General features: G+C 33.4%; 2 protein-coding genes across 2 annotated transcripts; one reads left to right on the forward strand and one right to left on the reverse strand.

Moving 5' to 3' along the window:
• Positions 1-12,902: 12,902 nt before the first annotated feature.
• On the forward strand, positions 12,903-17,222 carry LOC140991621 (phosphoethanolamine N-methyltransferase 1-like). Its single transcript, XM_073461701.1, has 12 exons — positions 12,903-13,324; positions 13,442-13,551; positions 14,515-14,652; positions 14,743-14,880; positions 15,013-15,156; positions 15,284-15,394; positions 15,479-15,620; positions 15,716-15,996; positions 16,343-16,504; positions 16,583-16,636; positions 16,732-16,806; positions 16,919-17,222. The coding sequence occupies exons 1-12, from the start codon at positions 13,309-13,311 to the stop codon at positions 17,015-17,017; spliced, it is 1,470 nt and encodes a 489-aa protein (XP_073317802.1). The 5' UTR covers positions 12,903-13,308; the 3' UTR covers positions 17,018-17,222.
• A 77-nt stretch (positions 17,223-17,299) lies between these two features.
• On the reverse strand, positions 17,300-19,548 carry LOC140991622 (uncharacterized). Its single transcript, XM_073461702.1, has 7 exons — positions 19,045-19,548; positions 18,688-18,929; positions 18,432-18,554; positions 18,230-18,346; positions 17,945-18,127; positions 17,724-17,865; positions 17,300-17,629 (listed from the first exon to the last, which is right to left on the reverse strand). The coding sequence occupies exons 1-7, from the start codon at positions 19,391-19,393 to the stop codon at positions 17,448-17,450; spliced, it is 1,338 nt and encodes a 445-aa protein (XP_073317803.1). The 5' UTR covers positions 19,394-19,548; the 3' UTR covers positions 17,300-17,447.
• Positions 19,549-22,623: the final 3,075 nt, after the last annotated feature.

The following is a 22,623-nucleotide window of genomic DNA, read 5'->3' on the forward strand; positions in this document are numbered from 1 at the left end:
TGAGAAATTTGAGATCTATTCTGATCACAAAAGCTTGAAATATCTGTTTTCACAATCAGAACTGAATATGAGGCAAAGAAGATGGCTTGATTTGCTGAAAGATTTCGATTGTGAAATCAAGTACTATCCGGGAAAGTCTAATGCAGCAGCTGATGCACTGAGTCGTAAGGTATGTTCTTTATCCTTATCGACAATAGGTGTTTCAAATTTGATAGAAGATTGCTGTTTGTCTGGATTAGCATTTGAAACAGATTGTCAGCCTCTGAGATTGTATGCTATTCAAGTTGAACCAGAGCTGATGTTGAGAATTAAAGCGGCTCAGGAAGTGGATCAGAATGTGCAGAAATCGATTGAGATGGTCAGATCAGGTCATCGATCAGAATATCAGGTACGTGATGATGTACTGTATGTGAATAATCGTATTGTTGTGCCAGATGTTCCAGATTTGAGACATCGGATATTGTCAGAAGCGCACAGCAGTCGATTTAGCATTCATCCTGGTGGCAGAAAGATGTACAATGATTTAAAGGCACAGTTTTGGTGGAAACAGATGAAATCTGATGTCACAGAGTGTGTGTCAAAGTGTCTGAATTGCCAACATGTGAAAGCTGAAAGAAAAAAACCAGGAGGTTTACTGCACAGTTTATCAATTCCTGAATGGAAATGGGATCAAATTTCCATGGATTTTGTGATGCAGTTACCGAGATCCGCCAGAGGTTGTGATGCGATTTGGGTCGTGATTGACAGATTGACCAAATCAGCATGCTTTGTTCCGTATCAGATGACATACAGATATGACCAGATGGCTGAGATCTATGTTAGAGAGGTGGTCAAATTGCACGGAGTGCCGAAGTCGATTGTATCAGACCGTGATCCTCGGTTCACTTCGCACTTTTGGCATAGTTTGCAGCAGGCTCTAGGTACGAAGTTACATCTGAGTACCGCACATCATCCACAGACTAACGGACAGTCAGAGCGGACTATCCAGACATTGGAAGATATGCTGAGAGCCGTAGTGCTTGATTTTAGCACTAGTTGGCAAGATGCATTGCCACTTTGTGAGTTTTCGTACAACAACAGCTATCAGACGAGTATTGAGATGGCACCGTTTGAAGCATTGTACGGCAAAAAATGCAGATCTCCTTTGTATTGGGACGATGTCTCTGAGGTACCTGATATTGGACCTGATATGATCAGAGATATGACGGAGAAAGTGAAACTGATTCAGAAGCAAATGAAGACTGCTCAAGACAGACAGGCCAAATATGCCAATGCTCGACGGAGACCGTTGGTATTTGAGGCAGGAGATCGAGTATTCCTGAAGATTTCACCTTTCAGAGGAGTTGTCAGATTTGGCAAGAAAGGAAAGCTGTCTCCACGATATATCGGGCCGTATGAGATTCTCGAGAAGATAGGAGATCGTGCCTATCGACTTGCATTACCGCCTTCTTTATCTGGAATACATGATGTCTTTCATGTATCTATGCTGCGGAAGTATCTCCCTGATGATTCTCACATTATTCAGCCAAATGAGGCCGAGCTTGATGAATCTCTGAGTTACATTGAAAAGCCAATACAGATTATTGATCGTAAAGAAAAACAACTCAGAACGAAGATTATTCCACTTGTGAAAGTGCAGTGGACTCGTCATGGCACTAAAGAAGCTACCTGGGAGACTGAGTCTGATATGAGACAGGAATTTCCAGAGTTATTTCACTGATGTGAGTCTTTTATTTTAAGCTTCTATGATATCTTCTTATCTGATATGATTTGACTGCCTACGATTTCGAGGACGAAATCATGTCTCAGAGGGGGAGAATTGTAAGGCCCGAGATTTTATCATTTTAATCTGATATTATTTGATTTATGAACTTTGGAATGATGAATTAGATTTCACGGTTTTTATAATTCTTTAGGAGTGAAATGAAAGTAAAAAGAGTTGTGAGGACCAAATTGCAAATAATGAAGACTTCAAGGTTTAAAGTGCAATTATGGGATTTGAGGACACTTGTCTCCACCATATAATGGGCTATATACACCTTGCATTTCCCTTCAATTTGACAGAAAGAAAACCGAGAGCTCCAGCAAGATTTCCTCAAAATTCTTTCATAGCCTAGAATTTGATTATACCAAATCTGATTATCAGAATTTAGATCCGAGCACAGTTCTGAGATCCTCTCGTCACGAGCTACACAAGGATGTAAGTTTTCTTCATTTCTATCATGGTTTGAAATTTATATGTTGAAGGAATCAGTAGTTGATTGATATTACGTGTTCTGGAGATACTAGACATCGTAGAATCGAAGTCAGATCGAAGAACAAGTTGATTTTGGAATTTTTATGATTTTCTAATTTTATCGATTGAAATTGAACAGATTTGGATTATGGATTGATTACAGATTGTAATGGATATGGGTTATGGTTTGTAATTGATATATGTTGTTATTGTATTGACGGGGATATCGGGATTGTGCCGTTATGCCGTTGATTTGAATTAAATTCAGATTGATCAGATTCAGTATTGAATTGTGAATGGAATGTTGATATTATTATTCTCAATATGTCCTTTCAGATTTACAGAGACAGTCTTGAATTCAGAATTGATATTTCTTTAGACCGAGACTACGAACGAAAGGTATAAGTCAATGTCGAACTCGGGAGAATGACTCGAGTTAGATATAACTTGAGTTTCCCTAAACCACATACTTATTGTTATTATATGCATTGATTTGACTTGATATGTTTGTTCTATTGATTTATAGAAAGCGTGATTAGACGATTGGTCTTGTGACAGAGGTGCCAGACTGTGATAGAGTAGTCACTGGCCCATTGCACATTGTCACAGAGGAGTTATTGGCGGAGGTGCCAAAGTCTTTGACGGATAGGTCAAGACACTAGATGTTTGGTTTATATCGATGTTTGATTAGGAGTGGATTTACTTCTATTACTGAGATTCGATATAGTATGCCAACGTCTGGAAACCGGGATCCCTAGACTAGGAATGAGTCTAGTCTGAGCTGTAGAGTCACGAGTTATTTAAAGTTTTATATCAATTTATGTTTTCAGATTTAATACATGTGATTGATATTTGTTTCACGCTTTTATATCGATTATATGATTGCATGTTTGTTGATTTATACTGGGATGTATTTCTCACCGGAATTATCCGGCTATTGTCGTGTTTGTATGTGTGCATGGCAACAGGTGGGACAGGATCGGGGTCAGGAAGAATATGAGAGAGATCGTGATTAGAGTGGAGACTTCGGACTTTGATGTAAATAGGGTTTGGAACACTTGAAATTTAGTTGTTACACTTTAGTCTGAGTTTGATGTTTGTTGTACAAGACTTGTACTATTATACTGATATGTATAATTAGATTGATTCCATTACGTTCCGCACTATATAAAAAAAATTGTAGACTCATATTAATTACATTGATTTAATTATCCCAATGACGATTAAGAAGATGATTAGCGTCCGGGTTACCACAAATATTTTCTTTATTAACTGATTATAATTATCAAATAAATGACGTTGAAATTAATGATCCTTCCCATTTTTTTCGTCTTCCATATATTAATTAAAAGCACCTTTTGATATTTGCTTTTATGCTCAATGTATTATGTTGATGTTTGTGGCCACATTTAATATTAATTAAAAGCACCATTTGACGTATAAAACACCTCAAAACACCCCAAATCATACAAATCCAATTTTGGGGAAAACAACGTAAATTTTGATAGTACATTGTTATAAAAAAAGGTTGCGTTTTCCGATTTTTCTGATTCTTAATTTTTTAATTGTGAAAAAAGGTTGAATGATGAAACGTAAACGTAGTTTCTGAATAAATGTCTAAAATGTATTTGATATTAGTTGGAATTTATTTAATACAAAAATTTGGAATTTTTTTTTTTTGTATAAATAATTAATGTGTAATTAAATTTTGTTACGTCAATTTAAACAAGTACGGAATTGTAATACTTGAAGAAACTATTTGCATATCTGAAATTAATAATATACTATTGTAATTCGTAAATTTAATGTCATTCATATTGTACCTTATGTTTTTTTTTACCAAAAATTTCATATAAATATTTGATATATTAATTATTTTAATCATATGTACGTGTTTGTTGTCATACCAAAAGTTTACACATATTCAATCCAACAACGAAATATATAAAAAACAATGATACATAATAATGTTAGACATGTTATTTAATCGATGCCTCGGAAGGTGAAGTTGTGGAGAAATAACTGTAAGTTTGCATGTCCGGAGTCATGTCTAGGGATGTGAAAAAATACCGAATTTTAGGTATACCAAGATTATCGTACCGAAAAAATGTCGAATTTACCGAATTTTCGGTACGGTACGGTAACAATATGCAATTTGAAAATTTCGGTATATACCGAAATACCGAAAAATATACAAATACAAATTTTTAAAATATATAATATTTTAAAACAATAAATTTATAAAAATTTTAAAATGTAAGGGTTTTTTCGGTAGAAAACGGTATATACCGATACAGTACCGAAATCTCGTCGGTATACTCGCTATGCTAGTTATATGTACCAAATTTTCGGCATACCGAAATTTTCGGTACGGTATCGGTATGAATTTGCTTATACCGTAATTTTCGGTACGATATACGATATAGGATTTTCGGTACGGTACGGTATACCACCCCTATCATGTCGTCCACGTTTTAACTCTTTTCCATTTCCTCCATGAGATAGATTGTATTCGTAGATATATCTTCTTGTGGTGAACAATAGAATTTTACCTTTTATCACTGAAAATTCTGTCACGGTATTCTTCTCGCCATTTTTGACACACATTGCTTTGTTCCTTTGGTGTAATATGGACTTACAAATATGTGTTTTTGTCTTTCCAACTTGACATCTGACCCAAATTGAAAACTTATGTACATGGAATTTCACTAGACAAATTCTTTCAATATTCGTTTCTTCTTCTTGCCATTTAGATATGGCAAATTTAGAGAAACACATGCCTTTCCTCGAATTCTTAATGAACTTTGACATATTATTTTTTATGTAAAAAACAACAATGTAAGGCCAATACAATGAACAGTCTCTTACAAAATACATCCCATCATCAGAAATAAAATAAACATCATCCTTCACTTTGATTGAATATTCAAGACGCATATTTAATTTCTTCTTCCGAAATACACATCCCCCAACTACTTCCATTTGTTATCTTTGAAAGAGAACATTTTGCATTCAAATGTCAAAGTCCATACACCTCTATCAATGACTGGCATCAACAAATAATCTCTTTTGCAAAAGATGTCATCGGAATCAAATATTAGTGCAAACCATTTTATTCCACCGTAAGCGTTTCGACATGCAAAAGATATTTCATACCAACTTTTGATACGGGGTTTACCAAAATCAATGAATCTTGGCCTGCTCTTCTGCAACAAAGTAATCTTGCTGAGAATACTACAGCTATGCTTCAACAATATGTTGTTGATATGTACATTAAAATTGAGACCACAGGTTTGAATTATTTTAGGAATAATCAATCTGAAATGAGATCTGAATTTTAACACAAAGATTCCAGTATCCAACTGCTGAAGTTGCAGTCTTAGAAAAAAGTTCAGTTCACCTATCATGCTCATCTCGAACTTATCATGCATTAGTTTAGCGAATTTCTCGCATAGCTTTTGAGTTAGTGGATCCAAATATAATATCATCAACATAAATCTGAACTAACAAATTATGATCATTTTTAATAAATGTGAATAAATTCGTTGATCATATTTTAAAATCGTGATCAAGAAAGAATTGTGAAAGAGTGTCATACCAGGCGTGTGGTGCTTGTTTTAATCCATACAAGGATTTGTTTAATTTAAACACATGATCAGATAAAATATAATTAATAAAACATGGAGATTTTTCTACGTATGCTTTCTCCTACAATAGTCCATTAAGGAATACACTCTTCACATCCATTTGAAATACTTTGAAGTTTTTGTAAGTAGCATAATCAAGAAAGATTCAAATAGCCTCTAATATGGCCACTGGGGCAAAGGTCTCGTTATAATCAGTTCTCTCATTTTATTTGAAACCTTGTGCATTCAGTCTAGCTTTGTTCCTAATCACAATACAATTTTCATCAAGTTTGTTCCTCTAAACCCACCGTGTTCCAATTACTATATGATGAGATGGTCTGGGTACCAAGTACAAAACCTTGTTCATGTCAAACTGATTTAACTCATCCTACATAGCTTCAATCCAACTGTTATATACTAAAGCTTCATCGATTTTCTTACATTCTAATTTTGAAATAAAATTAGCATGCAAGAATTCATTAATCATTTGTTGTCTAGTTCTGAGAGATGCAGAAGTATTATCGATCACCAGTGAAGGTGGATGAGTCTTACTCAATTTGTAACTTGGTCCAAGTGGATTATTGTCAGTATTGAATGGATTAAAATCAGTTATATTCTCTTCAGTCTGGTTCCCTTCAGCTATGTTCTCAATGGTTTAACTATCATCAGCTTAGATAACATCATTTTGGTTTAGATCAGTTTGGTTCGTCAATTCTTCATTCTTTTGTATAACTAACTGATATGAGATTTCTTGTTCAGGTGACTGATGAATCCTCTTATTTACATTGATTTCTTCTTCATTATCATCTTTCAGATCAATAACTTTCATATGATTGCTCGAATCAGCCAGATTAGTTTTATTATCAATCAACTCAGTTTCATCAAAAACCACATGAACAGTTTCTTCAACATTTAAAGTTTTCTTATTAAATACGCGGAAAGCCTTACTGAAAACTGAATAGCCAAGAAATATTCCAACATCATATTTAACATCAAAAGCAGGAAGATAAGTTTTTCCATCATTATGAATGTAGCATTTACTGCCAAAGATGTGAAAATATGATAAGTTAGGCTTACTCTCATTCCATATTTCATATAAAGTTTTATCAGCCTTTTTGTTGATCATAGATCTTTTCTTTGTATACATGCTGTATTGATTGTTTCTGCCCAAAATCTTTGTGACACACCAGAATCAGCAAGAATCATCCTTGCAGCTTTCTTCATAGTCATGTTCCTTCTTTCAGCACCTCCATTTTGTTAAGGTATTCTTGTTGTAGAGTATTAATGTTAAATTCTTTGATCTGATAAGTACTCATCCAAATATTTGTTAGTGAACTCAATACCTCGATCACTCCCGATCCTGACTACTGAGGTTGATTTCTCATTTTGAATACCTTTAAGAAATTTAATCTGTTGGGTACTAGTATGATTTTTACTACTAAAAATATCACACAAGTAAATCGAGAGAAATCATCAACAATCACAAATGTATATCTCATTCATCCCAAACTGATTACAAGTATTGGCCTAAACAAGTCCATATGCAGCAGTTCTAAGAATTTATTAGTCAGTTTGCTACCTTCATTCTTAAAACTCGATAGAATTTTCTTACCTAACTGACATGCTGAGCACACATGATTTTTAACAAATTCAATGCTAGGTAACTCATCAGCTAAGTTCAATTTATGTAGATTATTAATGGACTTGAAATTGAAATGACGAAGTCTTTATGTCAGTCACTGTTTATTATTGTTAATAGCAGCAAAACAGGTTGATGAGACTAAATAATTATTATTACAATCAATTTTGTAAGTGTCACAATTTTTAATTCTCATTAACAATATTTGATTATTAGCGTCCTTGATTAATCAATTGATTTTACAAAATTCAACTAAATAGCCATTATCATAAAGTTGACCAATACTTGTCAAATTATATTACATATTCAACTAGTAAAACATCATTAATTATCTCATTTCTATGGGTAATCTTATCCTCACCCACGGTCTTCTCGTTCATTGTTCTGCATACACAAATTAAATCAACTGATACCCAATCCTATTTGGGTCCAAACTGGATTATTCCCATGGAAACCCACACTTGGATTAGTTTGACAGTCTGACCTCGTCGTTTGTCCTCGAAGGGTTGTGCAAAAACATGTGTGTCCAATGCTTGGTGTGTGTATGAAATGGAATGTTGTTTAGTCTTTCTGTCATCATTGGTTCACATGTATCTTTTTAACATGCTTACTGTTGAAGTATTTATAGGGTATAGCAATTTTTTAGTTGTGTCTTGCTTGACTAAATATGTGATCAGATCAGTTGGGCTTGACAAATGAACTCTCGGGTGTATATCCAATACTAAACTTTTTGTCTTTGTTCATTAGTTCGACAGGTTTCTCAATTTGATTAGTTGACTTCCGATGTTCATATATCGTACTGGACTTTACAAAATGAATGTATTTCTCTTTGCACATGTTCAGTTTCGATTTGGTAAAACAGTCAGTAGGATTGTTATCATTACCACTGAAGCCGAGACCAGTTTTTCTCCTGAGTGCTTCTGTAGCTCTTGCATTTTCTCAGGACTTACTGACGACTTATTCCAAATGCTAATCAGTTCAGCTACTTTCCTATTCTCATAAATAAGCTGATGATGCTCATTCTCAATTTTCAGCTTTTCAATTTCTACCTTAAGACTTAATACTTCACCTGACTGTTCTCAGTTAGGCTTAGCATCATTGTCAATTTGACTTACTTTACTTTCACTTCCTCGAATGATTGAGAAAGTCTCTTGTACTCTATTACCATATCATTGAGTGCAGTGATAAGATCATTTTGTGTAAAATAATTTGAGCTAAAGTCAAATACATCATCATAGGTAGATTCCAGTTCAGCATCAGCCATGAGGCACTATACCACCCATTCATCACTTTCATTGGTGGAGCAGTCTGACTCTGATGAGTCAGTCCCAGAATCAGTCCACTTGGCTTTGCTATAGTCAACAACAAGCACCTTCTTATTTCCTTTCTTTTTGAATGACCTCCTGTCATCCTTGGAATTTTTCTTTTTGTCATGAAGTCTGCTTTCTTTGTCAGTTGGCTTCCTTTCATCCTTCTTTAGCTTGGGACAGTCGGCTATGAAATGCCCGAATTTCCCACAGTTGAAACATGTGTTGTCCTCACTGATGAACTCTTTCTTGCGATGATTGCATCTACTTGGGCTTTGAAAGTTACCCTGATTCTGTTTTAAGAACTTCCCAAATTTCTTTACAAATAATGACATTGCGTCAATGCTCAATTGTTCAGCTGGCTTCTCTTTTGAGACACTATGTTCAATAGTTGTTGCAGCCAGAGCCTTTATCAGTTTGATTAAAGATTTTATATCAGTTCTTGTCCAATTCAAATTCATATGCTTTGAGATCTGCAAACAGATCGTGGAGTTGAAGCTTGTTAACGTACTTTGATTCTCGCATAGCCATTGTTTTGACAGTTCATTCTCTTGGAAGTGCCCTCATAATTTTCAAGGTTATTTCTCTATTTCCAAATTATTTCCCAAGAGCAGCCATTTTAATAATAACACTGCTCACTCTTTCGTCGAATTCCAACATGGATTCTCCATCTTTCATCTCGATACTATCAATTTTTTGGATTGCCACAATCAATTTATTCCCCTTTGTTTGATTATTACCTTCGCATAATTGTATAAGTTTATCCTCGATATCTTTGGCAGTGAGACACATTTTGATCTTGTTGAAGGTATTCTTGTCCAAAGTTTTGTATAATATATCTTTGACCACATTATCTAGATTTTTCTTCTTTTTGTCTGCACTAGTCCGTTCCAACCTTGGTTTTTCAATCATCTTACGAGCACCATCAGAAATGGCAATGTTTGCTTTCATGATCCTCGTTGGTCTGTCTGTGATGATATCATCGTTTTGAGTAGCTAAATGAGCCCACATCCGGATCTTTCAGTCATAAAAATTTTCTTTAGAGAACATTAGGATCTTGGTGAATGATGTCATTTAGAATATTGTGTTCAGAGATAAGAATAAACCACTCTGATATCACTTGTTAGGATCGAAAATAAATTTAGAGGAGAGGTAAATAAATTTATCTCAAAAGTTTTTCAGTTGGATTAGAAACACTGAAATTGTGTTCTTATCAGTTGAGTTCTCAGTAAGTCAATCAGTATGAATTGTGCGGAAGTAGGTTTATTGAAACTGGGTGACAAATGACTTATCAAGAAAATCAGTTGGGTTTTGCTGAATAGTAGAAAGGTGAGTAGACTGAAAAGTAAATATGCACAAAGTTGTTTCTGGTTGTTCGGAGATTTCAAAACTCATACGTCACCCCTTCTTCTCACGGAAGGTTTGCACTAAAAGATTTTGGCAAGTACAAGCAATTTGAAATCACCTATTTTAGTAGGAATTTACACTGTCTAACTTAAACTCTTAGTAAACCTTCAATATAAACACTTTTTGAGCAGTAAGACTACTCACTCTCAAGTACACAGATTTCACAGAGAAATTCCAACAGAAATTTGATCCATAAAATGATCAGATAATGATTTATCGGCGTGTGCTGGCTATTTTAGTTTGGCTCACGGAAAGCTTCTTCATATAAGATCAGTTTGTCTTTGATAATTCAGAGATAGATTGTGTAACTATGTAATATTCAGAGCTTGTTCGACTGGTCTATTTATAGTTTAATTTTCAACGTTAATCTTTTCAAAATATATCTGTTTCCAAATATAAATATCATTGTTGTCATGTCCTTTCTGACATGTTCTGCTAGTGCGCCGAAACCTGTCATTTTGTTACGTTTCAGTGACTGTTAGTATGAAAAACTTTATCCACTATTTCAGTTGGTCTCTGATTTTTAATCACTGATAATACTAATTTTCTAGTGAATGTATGGATTTGGACTGACTGATCAACTATATAAACTGTCAATTGGGCTTCATCAATCAACATTGAATTGGTTTGGCTATCAGTATCATTCTTATATTTTATCAGTCTGACTTTGTAATCAGTTAGGCTTCTTAGGAAACTTATTCTTGTGAAAGTTCAGTTTTCCTCTTTGAATTAAATTCCGTTAGGTACTGTAATTATCCGTTGGATCAATAACCTTATTTAATCACCAAAACTTAAAATATTTTAAAATCATTATTATTAAAATAATAAAAATANTTATTATTATATAATGTTTATTTATTATTATAATTATTATAAAAATAAAAATACCTAAAATAATGATCATACATATATATATTATTTATTATTATCAATTTATTTATTTATTATTATTATCATTATTATGAATTTATATATTAAAAATTAGTTAAACTAAATAATGTAAAATTTTTGTAAAATAAAAATAATTGAGAGTGAAAATGATCATTCTCATCCAAAATAAATGGAATGATCATTCCCATTAATATGAAAATAGTCAGTACTATTTGAATGAACATTTTCATTTCAATGTCTTACCAAGCATGAGTATAAATAATGATATGAGAATGCTCATTCCATTCTCACGTCACTCTTTCCTACCAAGTATGACCTTAGATTATGTTGAGTTTGTAATGATATGTCAATTTTTCTTTAACATATTTATATATAATACAATCTAATATGTATTTATATATTTATTAAGTGTTTGGGCTAAAGTATTTGATAAAACAAATATATAATTTCAAGATTATAATTAAGTTAAAAAGGGCTATGTTATTAACAAGTATCTAGCTTTTTTCTTGAGTATTAATAAGTTTCATTGACTTAATAAATTATGTTCTTAGTGATTCAAACACTGAAAAATATCAAATAAAAAAAAATTATTTGATAAATATTCTACACATCCATCACTTGTAAAAATAATTTTCTTTTGCTTTCTAAAATCGCCGCTCTCTTTTTTCTAAAATAATATTTTTTTTATAAAAATGAAAATTAATTTTTTGATAAGAATAAAAATTAAAGATTTGAAAAAACGTGAACAATATGAATGGGAAGAAGTTCACAAGGAAATTTTTAAATCGGAGTAGATAATTGATTCAATCAAATAGTGGACTGAGTGTAATTTTGATTTTTTATCTTTTGTCCTTTAACATGAAAATGGATGTGTATGAGACTGGGCTTGTAGCCCAGTGGTCTCATCCCTGCCGGAATAGTCGGTTTCCCCGGGTTCGATCCCTTCTCCTCGTGTGAGTTGTAATAAAAAAAAGAAGAAAATTGATGTTTATATTTATATGTTATATATGTAATTTGATGTTGATGTCACATTAACGGATCGAATCAGATAATAAATATACCTCAAGTTTAATATAAAGTGAGATAGCACACATTGCAGGTAATACATATTCTATACATATTTACAATATTTTATTATAAAATATTTTAATAATATATATTAAATTTTAATTGATTTCAATTATTTTCAACTTTCCATTAAAATGAAAAACATGACAATATTGAAATTATGAAAATAGCTTCACAAAACAAGTTATTCACATAGACTCTTGCTCTATTAATAGTATATGATATATATACATAAAAATATTAAATATTGCAACATAACAAAATAATTGGATAAACAATAATGACAAAAACTTGTGTGAGACGGTCTCACGAGTCGTATTTTGTGAGATCGATCTCTTATTTGGGTCATCCATGAAAAAGTATTACTTTTTATACTAAGAGTATTATTTTTTATTGTGAATATCAGTAGGGTTGATCCGTCTCACAGATAAAGATTCGTGAGACCGTCTCACAAGAAACCTACTCAACAATAATATAATAGATCCTACTTAAAAGAATCAAATCATAAATGAGTTTATATTATATCGAGAGTTATGTTACTAATATTTGTATAAGATGGTGATATCTACTCATCTCGTTGTAAAATAAAAAATTTGATAAATTTTGTATTATTTATAATAAAATGAGATAATTTATTTATTATTTTATACAAAAAAAAAAATCGAAAATATATGTTGAGATTAAAAAAATACTCACCCGCAATCTTCATTGGCCCCTCGTGGGACTGCACCATTATTGGTTCCACCAGATTCATGATTCGCACTGTCCCCTCGCCGCTTCACCATATCTATAATTGCACCCCAAGAACAGAGTACTCGGCCACCATTGCCTCGCAGTACACCTCTTTTCTCGTTGTCCACAAGCTTTGTATCTTTGGATGTTTTCCGGTCTTTTTTGCCTATAAATAGATACAAATAAAACTTGCATCGAATGCAGCTAAAGGGGAGGTATAATAACCGAAGATCAGTGACATTTTCAAGATGCCGAATCGCCATTGAGGGTTTCTGATCTTGTTTAATCAGATTTATCGATCCGCGGTCCCATACATTATCGTATAGCACCTTTCTTTGCGACCCATTTCTAAAAACGTTTCTTTTCCGTTCCTTGTCTTCAGTAATTGATCGTACTTTCGCCATGGCATCCATTCAAGGTTCACGGGATTTTACATTTATGAATCTTTGATTTGTTTTATTTTAAATGCTGGATAAGAACAAATGTTTCTTGTTATTGTTTTTATATATATGTGGTGTGTTGTTTATGGAGACAGAGCGTGAGGTTCAAAAGAGTTACTGGATTGAACACACGGTGGACTTGACTGTGGAGTCTATGATGCTTGATTCTAAAGCCTCTGATCTGGATAAGGAAGAGAGGCCCGAGGTAACACACACACGCACACGCACACATATATATATACACACACACACACATATGTATATGGTACGATGAATACGAAAAATTTGATTCTTGTTTATGAGTTTTGTGATGTAGCTTAAAAGATGTGATCTTTTCTATCGTTTAGAAGCTTCGATTTAGTCGCTTGTTTCTACGTGGTTTTACATCAAAATCAAAGGACTTTTTCTGGTATAATTTTAAATAGTTTGTAATAGTGGATTTTAGTTAAGATTTGATTGATGCGAGAGGTCTTAGGATCTTTTTTTCCTCTTCATGCACCGCAATAGTAGTGGTCTTTTGGAATCTTGGATGATTACTTTGATGATGACTTTAGTTGCATAAAAAGTTCACACATAAAGCGTTGTTTCTTATTACTGTTTCTTTCTTCTCATTTTCTTTACTTTTTTCTAGGATTCTGATACTGTTTCCAGTTAATCTTATGAACTAAATACAAATGAAACAAGAAATCTACTTCACTACTTGGTCCAAGAAAGGATTTTTCTTCGTACTCATTGCTTTTTGTAATGGTTATTATACGATGTTTAGCAAAAATTTAGAAATCGAAGCTAGTTATGAGAGGTATCAACTCAAGCTTTTACTATGAAAAATGTTTGCTTCTTGGAGTAATTGTCCTCTCTGTAATAAGTAGATTTGTGCAAATAAGAACAAAAGGATCATAAAAAAAGTATCAAATTTGTTCAAACTGGAAATTATGTTACAAATGTTCCCTTTTACCTGCGTTCAGGCCTGGTTTTTCAATTTGCCTTGGTCCATTAAACTTCTGGATATAAATTTTGAAATTTTGTGGCCATATTCATCATTCAATCCGATGTATTTTCTTGCACATGTGTAGTTTCTATGGAGCATAGTATCATGTAGAGATGATTAACTAAGTTGTCATACTAAATCCTTGTTTCTGCTACTCATTTTTCTCTTACATCTTCACAGGTGCTGTCTCTGCTCCCACCATTCGATGGAAAGTCAGTTCTAGAACTGGGAGCTGGTATTGGTCGATTCACCGGTGAAATAGCTAAAAGGGCTGGTGAACTTGTGGCTCTCGACTTCATCGAAAGTGCAATAAAGAAGGTTCCATGAAATTTATATGTTCAAGTTGGATGGTTATAAATAAACTGCCTGGAAGTTGAGTGAATAATCCCCTTGATTTATGGTTTGCAGAATGAAACAATCAATGGGAACAATAAATGTGTCAAGTTTATGTGTGCTGACGTGACATCCCCAGATTTGAAGTTTCCTGAAGGATCTTTAGACCTGATATTTACAAATTGGCTGCTGATGTATCTCTCGGATGAAGAGGTAAGGTTCTGAATCTTCATTTATTTTGAATATAATCGCTTGGCTTCTTAAGGCCACACGATCTTCGTGTTCTGTATTGAGTTTTTTTTAGGCTAACTGACTGCTCAGGAAGAGAAATTTATTGTTTTGTAGGTTGAGAAACTTGCTGAGAGGATGATCAAATGGTTAAAAGTAGGTGGCCACATATTTTTCAGAGAATCATGTTTCCATCAGTCTGGAGACCACAAGCGAAAGAATAACCCGACTCACTACCGTGAACCACGGTTTTACACTAAGGTTGCCTTCTAAAACATAGCCCTTTTTGCTTCATACTTGAAATTCTAATATGAAAACAATATGTGCTTGTTTTCCTGTTTATTCGACAAGCAATGAGTAATTTGATTCCATGGCTCGGAATTTGCAGCTGTTTAAAGAATGCCATGTATCTGACGATTCTGGATACACATATGAACTCGATCTTATTGGTTTCAAATGCATCGGAGCATATGTAAGAAACAAAAAGAATCAGAATCAGGTAATATCTATTTGGGTGCTAGAAAAAGTTATGAAAAGAAACCAAGTTTATGTATGACGCATGGAATGCATTTGTGTTTTCCAGATTTGCTGGCTTTGGCAAAAGGTTGCCTCAGATAATGACAGGGGATTCCAGAAGTTCTTGGATACTGTCCAATATAAATCCAGTGGCATATTGCGTTACGAGCGTGTCTTTGGACCGGGATTTGTTAGCACGGGAGGCATTGGTATGTTAACATGAGTATTTGTCGAGTTTCTCTGGCAAAATTATCAATATAAATACATTCCGCTTCTCAGATTTATTTGTATTCTTTTCGTGCAGACACAACACGGGAGTTCGTTGATAAACTTAATCTTCAGCCTGGCCAGAAAGTCCTTGATGTGGGATGTGGCATTGGAGGAGGCGATTTCTACATGGCTGAAAAGTACGATGTTCATGTTGTTGGCATTGATCTCTCCATCAATATGATTTCTTTCGCTTTTGAACGCGCAATTGGTCTCAACTGTGCTGTTGAATTCGAGGTTGCTGACTGTACCAAGAAAGATTACCCTGATGATACTTTTGATGTTATCTACAGTCGGGACACAATACTACATATCCAAGTTAGTTTCCAACTTTTAAATTCCCACAAGCTAGTTCTTTCGATTTGTTTAAGATTCCATGTCTTAATCTTTCCCTTTTTTTCCCTTCATCATATTTTACTTGATCTTTTTCTTTTTTAAAGTGCCTAAATTGTTCTGTTGCATTGACCATTCCTTGTCAGAAAAATCTTTTGAAATTTAATCTATCAGCATCGTAGAAGAGTTGTAAAATCCTTACTATTTGAATCTCAAACCACAGATGGAGATTTTGATTTTGCTTTTCGTTTTCCTTAATGCATAAAAAGGACTTGGAAATTAAAGAATATCCTATGATCGCTTAATATGCAAACTACGGCTTTATTTTCAGGACAAACCTGCTCTATTCAGATCATTCTACAAGTGGTTGAAGCCAGGAGGCAAAGTTCTTATAAGTGATTACTGCAGACATGCTGGAACCCCATCTGCTGAATTTTCGGAGTATATCAAGCAAAGGGGATATGATCTACACGACTTCCATAACTATGACCAGGTTCGGTTTAGCCAAGAATTGTCAACCATCGGCATTTATTCATATGATTATAAATTAAACATGCTTCTGTGTTTGCAGATGCTTAGAGATGCAGGCTTTGACGAAGTCGTGGCTGAGGATCGTACTAATCAGGTGCTCGATCATCAAGCTCTTTCTGATCAAGCTCTTTCTTATACGTATTTTCAATGAATTTATCAATAACTTTGTGTTGGTTTCTTGATTTCCAGTTCATAAAAGTTCTGGAAAAGGAATTGGATACGATAGAGAAGGATAAGGAAACATTCATCCGTGACTTCTCAGAGGTACATTCTTCTTATTCATCGATTCTGGATGTGACACTTTCTTGTATATCCTTGCCATCTATGTCACAGAAACTGAATCTGTGTCGATTGTTTATTGAATTCTTATCTGCAGGAAGACTACAATGACATAGTTGGAGGCTGGAAGGCTAAACTTGTTAGGAGTGCCTCTGGTGAGCAGAGGTGGGGCTTGTTTATTGCCAAGAAAAAGTAATGCAAATCTTTTAAGTCTATGGTATCACAAAGTTGTCCCAATATGTCTCTATTTTAAGTTCTCTGTCGATACTTTGCAATAAAATTGGGCATAAATGGTATCGATAACGTTTCTCAAGTGATGCATGGAGATCATTTCTGCTGCTCTTGTATCTTGGTGTAAGCAAATGTGCCTTCAACAAGAATGTGATTGTCAATTTATTGCAGTTATAATTTTTTATAATTTCATAATGAAATTGTCTCATTAGCTCTTGTTTATTATGTTGTCAAACAAACTGGAGTAAGAAAATATTGTAACTGTACAAATATACATAGGCATTAGCCTGTATACATCAACACTAATTTCAACTCCCAGTCTCAAATGTACATTCAGGCACTGCTACCAAACGATGCACTCTGCTGTAGGCAAAATTCTCGAAGGGGCTCGAGTTTTACTTCTTAAATATATCCATCAGGTTGTTCGGATTGGTGGCCATAATCGGAGAAGGAGACATTGTTTTCTGGTGATTAGTATAGTGTGATGCTGTCACTATTTCACAAGCTTTTTTGCTGTCGGTAGCCTCTTCGGATTCACCATCTTCAGCTCCGAACATTTGCACCATTAAGCTTCCGCCTGCAAGAAACACAAAAACCATTCAAATTCTTGGTTCTTTGGGCTGTAAAATTTGAAGCTTTTCGCTGTTTATGAATGCCAACAAAAATGTTACCTAGAACGAGAGCAGCACCGATCCATCCAGCAGCTTCCCACCTTTCTCCCAGCAGAAACCATGCAAATCCGGCACCCCAAACAGGCTCCAAACCGTAGATAACTGCTGTTTCTGTTGCTGATACCTCACGCATTGCAGCAATCTGTTCAAAATATATAACCAACCATTTCAGAATTACTAGTTAACAGCACAGATGATCTGGTTTTATCTGCAGTTAATACCTCTCCCCATAAGCCGATCCCAGTTGAGAATACACCAGTATAAAGTGCCGGTACCCATGGAAACGCAAAAATCCAATCGGAAAACAACTCCCACGTCCACGACATCCCTTCACTATCTTGATTATGATCAAAGTTTGCAGTAACTAGGCACCATATCGTGGATAGAACAGCTACAACAGCAACCTAAAGCAAAAAACATCGTTAGCTTGTAAAGTCCTACTACCATGCGTTAGCTTAAAACAGAACTACACAGAGCGAGTTCAAGCATGATATTGCTCAAGAAACCTCATATCCAAGAAGCGCTGGGAACTTCTCTTCTCCTACCGTCCTTGATATATGCTCCGTGCGGAGCGTATGAATGCCAAAGAATATAGCACTTAAAAAGTTGAAAAGATCCCCAACCTGAGGCAAAAAAATAACCAGGCAGGAAACAAATCAAGAAACTGCAAAGCAAATCCATTGCGAAAAAAGTGAAAATAGTCCTTACATTCGGAGGCGATCCACAGCATTCGAGCATGGAAATCCCAAGAACAGACACGAGGATTCCAAACCATGTTCGAGCCGGTACAATTACTCCAAAGACACTTTCAAGAAGTGGGATTACAATAACCTGTCCGATTTCGCAACAGCTAGCCTTAATTCCTTATCATTCACCGACATAATATTTATCAGAAATTATGCATTTCGACAACCTTTGCAGTATATGAAGGGTCTAAAGAAGATATCTCAAAAGAGTAGCTTACTGTGAACAAGGATATAAACGAAGCACGGCCTGCATCAGAAGTAAGCAATCCAAGAGCCTCACTCAGATATCCTAAACTAACCCATAATCCCAACTCTAATCCTGAATTACGGGTCTGAATATCGTTCCTGGCTTGGAAAATAGAAGGTAAAAATGGGATGGTCGACAGAACAAATCGGACGGCTGAGAAGTATGCTGGATCAGTGAAAGATTCAGCATCTTTTATGATGCTTATGTCACTTGCTGCAATATCAAGAAAAATAAAATAAAATTCAAACTTCATCATAAGTTGTGATTAATGAGGTCTCAAATAAGCATAAAAAAACTGTTTTTTGATAGCTTAATTCGACCAACTTACCATAGATAATGGTGATGACATTAAGCAAGATTATGCTTCTAAATTTCTTGGTTCCAAAAACCGATTTCCTACAAAAATGTCTTCTTTCCTTTCTCGAATAACGTCTCTCATCCATGGCTGAATCAGAACTCCTTTTTTCAGCAAATTCTTGATGAAATCTCCCATTTTTCAAAGTCTTTTCTGCCAAGTTCTCTCTGATAGTAAATAAAGAAAGATTGACACCATTACTTTCAGAAGAACAGGACAATTTGGAAGATGAAACAATGGTGAGATGGGTGATTCTTTTACGAACGCAAGCATGAAAATGGCACTGAATTGTGGGCACAGCTGCCGAATTCACATGCTGCATCTTCCCAGTCAAATATGGAGGTATCTTTCAGTAATCGGGTGTATATTTTCCAAAATTATGACAGAATTTATAGGTGATTTGAAGATCAATGATGGCCATCTCCGTTGGGCTGATTGCCATTTTTGTGTTCTGTAGCAATTGAGCATGTTGGAATTCACACGATTATTTCATTGTTTATTTCTTTAATTAGCACCGCATAAAAGAATCGAAAAGGACAAAGGATTTTTTTTTTTTTTATTTGGCAAAAACTTGTGTGAGACGGTCTCACGAATCTTATCTGTGAGACGGGTCAATCCTACCAATATTTACAATAAAAAATAATATTCTTAGTATAAAAAGTTATAATTTTTCATATACTCTTTTTATTTTTGGCAATAGAATTCTTTTGAACTTTCATTTGGATATAATTTCACGTGAAATATTGAACATTTTTTTTAAAGCAGATATTCAACCTGTTTTTTGAATGTAGATATTCAACATTTTCGTGTGAATATATAGGATTAATTTACTTATTAAAAATTATACCTTTTGGTAGTATTTGAAAAACGAATTTGTTTTTGTTTCCTCATTCGAAATGTTTTGTATATAAAATTTGGGATATTTGAGAAAATACACTAAGTCAACATTTTTAAAAAAAAAAATTAACGTTCCCATCTGTTGAACAAATACACTAAATGAGGTTATTTTTTAAAAAAAAATGTTGATTTTGGTTAAAAAATAAAATAACCTTATAAAATTTCATGTTAATAAAAAAAAACATAATTGGTAAGATATACTTAAATATAAAAACATAGAAGTAAGGGCGTGCGAGAATTTGGTTAAACCAAATTAATCGATTGAATCGAATTAATTCGAAATTTCGGTTCGGTTAATTCGGTTTTGAAGTTTAAAAAAATCAGTTAATTCGATTTGATTTCAGTTTTAGTAAAACAAAAATCAATTAACCGAATTCTTAATTAAATATTTTTGATTTTTTTATTAAACTTTTCATATAATTTATAATATTTTTTAACGTTTTTATATTTAATATTCTACATAATTATTTTAAATTTAATTTTTGTTATGAATAATAGGTTTTATTATGATTAAAATAGAATATTTAAATTAGTAATTTTAGTTATATTTTTTTTAAAAAAAATGGTTTAATTCGGTTGCCGACCTAAATAACCAATTTTAATTCTATTTGGTTAATTCGATTTTAGTGAGAAATCACGAGGTTCGGTTAACCTCCAATAATTCGGTTAAATCGATTTTTGGTTAATTCGGTTCGATTTATAGAAATAAAAAAAAATTATTTTCAGTTAAAAAAATATATATTACCTCCTACTTTATTTTGTTTAAAAACTATATCGCCAAACGTGTGGGTCATACCAAAGAAATGTGACATGTTGGAGACTTGTGAGTGGATGATTCAATTTTGACTGATTTGACTTCTTTTATTTTATAATTTTATTTAACAAATTTATAAAATCTTAGGAATATAATTTAGCATTTTTATAAAATATATATAAATTGTGAAATCATGGGACTTGGCATAATCAATAATATTTATTGATTCCTGTTTTTCAAAAATATCTCTTGAAATTAAAACATCAACTTTAAATAAAAAAAAAATACAAAACAGAATCACAAATAAATATAGAATAAATAATATTTAATATACAATTAATTGTGCACGAACATTTATTATATATAGAAATATTATAAATCCACGTTGTACTTGATTCAGTGTTCTCCAAACCGGACCGGACCGGACCGGCCGGTCGGACCGGTTCAACCGCGAACCGGCCTCCAGACCGGTCCGGAGATAAGTAAAAACCCGAAAAACCGGTTTAACCGAAAAAAAACCGGTTAAAACCCGGTTAAACCGGAAAAACCGGTTAAAACCCGGTTAAACCGGAAAAATCGGAAAAATTTTTTAACAAATTTTTGCTTTCTGTTTGCTAAACATGTATTATTTTAATTTTTTAAAAAATATTTAGATAAAGGTATTGGTGAAATGCAAGAAACACCTTCTTTGGACTTGGAAGAACTTTTGGATGGTGGGGATGAAGATGATAATGACTACGAAAGAACACTTCAAGAATTTGATGCGGTGTGGGCATCAAAAGATGCAACTTGAAAGTTGAAACTGGATGTTTGATACTTTTTTGTATAAGAAACTTGATGTTTGTTACTTTTTTGTATAATTAAACTTGATGTTCTTGGGCACTTAAACTTGGTCATCACTATTTGGTTACATGTTAGGTGTAATTTGGATTTTTGAATTTGAAAAGTGATATTTATTTGGATATTTGTTGTAACTATAAAAACATAAATAATCAATATTTTACTATTTTATTTATTATATAAAATAAATAAAATATTAATTTTATTGATCCGGTTCGACCGTTCGATCGAACCGGTTGAACCATTTTTTAAGGTTTGACCGGTTCGATTAACGGTCCGGTTATAAAAACACTGACTTGATTAAAAAAACATAGTGTATAAAATTCAGTCATTATTGTGAAATAAATAAATTAAAAAATAAATATGTCTTAACACTTGAGCCAAAAATGAGATAATATAATGCTATTGAATCTTATCGTTAACATGTTATTTCACAAATCACAAATTGTACAATATGAACTAAGAAACTCAATAATATCCTTTATGTTGTGAAAAAGTAAAAATTTACGATAAAAAGTAAAAAATCTCAAACTCTCAAAATTATCACACTACACACTTTATAATATTTTTCTCTCAACTCAATTCTGATTTTCTTCACAAATGAGAGATCTATTTATAGAAAATCTTTACAAATAATCCAAAAATAAAATCATCATTACCTACATCATTATACACTAATTTTCAATACTTACAACTCTTATTTTCAACATTCAAATATTCAACATACACATTTTAAATATTAATTTTCAACAATCCCCCTTGTGATGATGATTATGATATGATGATGTCTTCATTACGTGTTTTTGTACTGCCTCATTAAAAACCTTACTAGGAAAAACCCATTGGGATAAAAACCATAGTAAGGGAAAAAGAGTGCAGTCACGTAAACTCCCCCTCATGTTGATACGAACAATTCTTCACAAATTTCGTAGATTGCGCATCCCAATATTATATATGTGCTTTCTGAATATTATCGTAGGAAGTTCCTTTGTGAAGACATCTGATGAGTTTTCACTTGATTGAATGTGACGAACATCAATACATTTATTCTTCTCAAGCTC

Source organism: Primulina huaijiensis, chromosome 13 (genome assembly GCF_012295235.1).
Source record: "Primulina huaijiensis isolate GDHJ02 chromosome 13, ASM1229523v2, whole genome shotgun sequence".
Classification (NCBI taxonomy): Eukaryota; Viridiplantae; Streptophyta; class Magnoliopsida; order Lamiales; family Gesneriaceae; genus Primulina; species Primulina huaijiensis.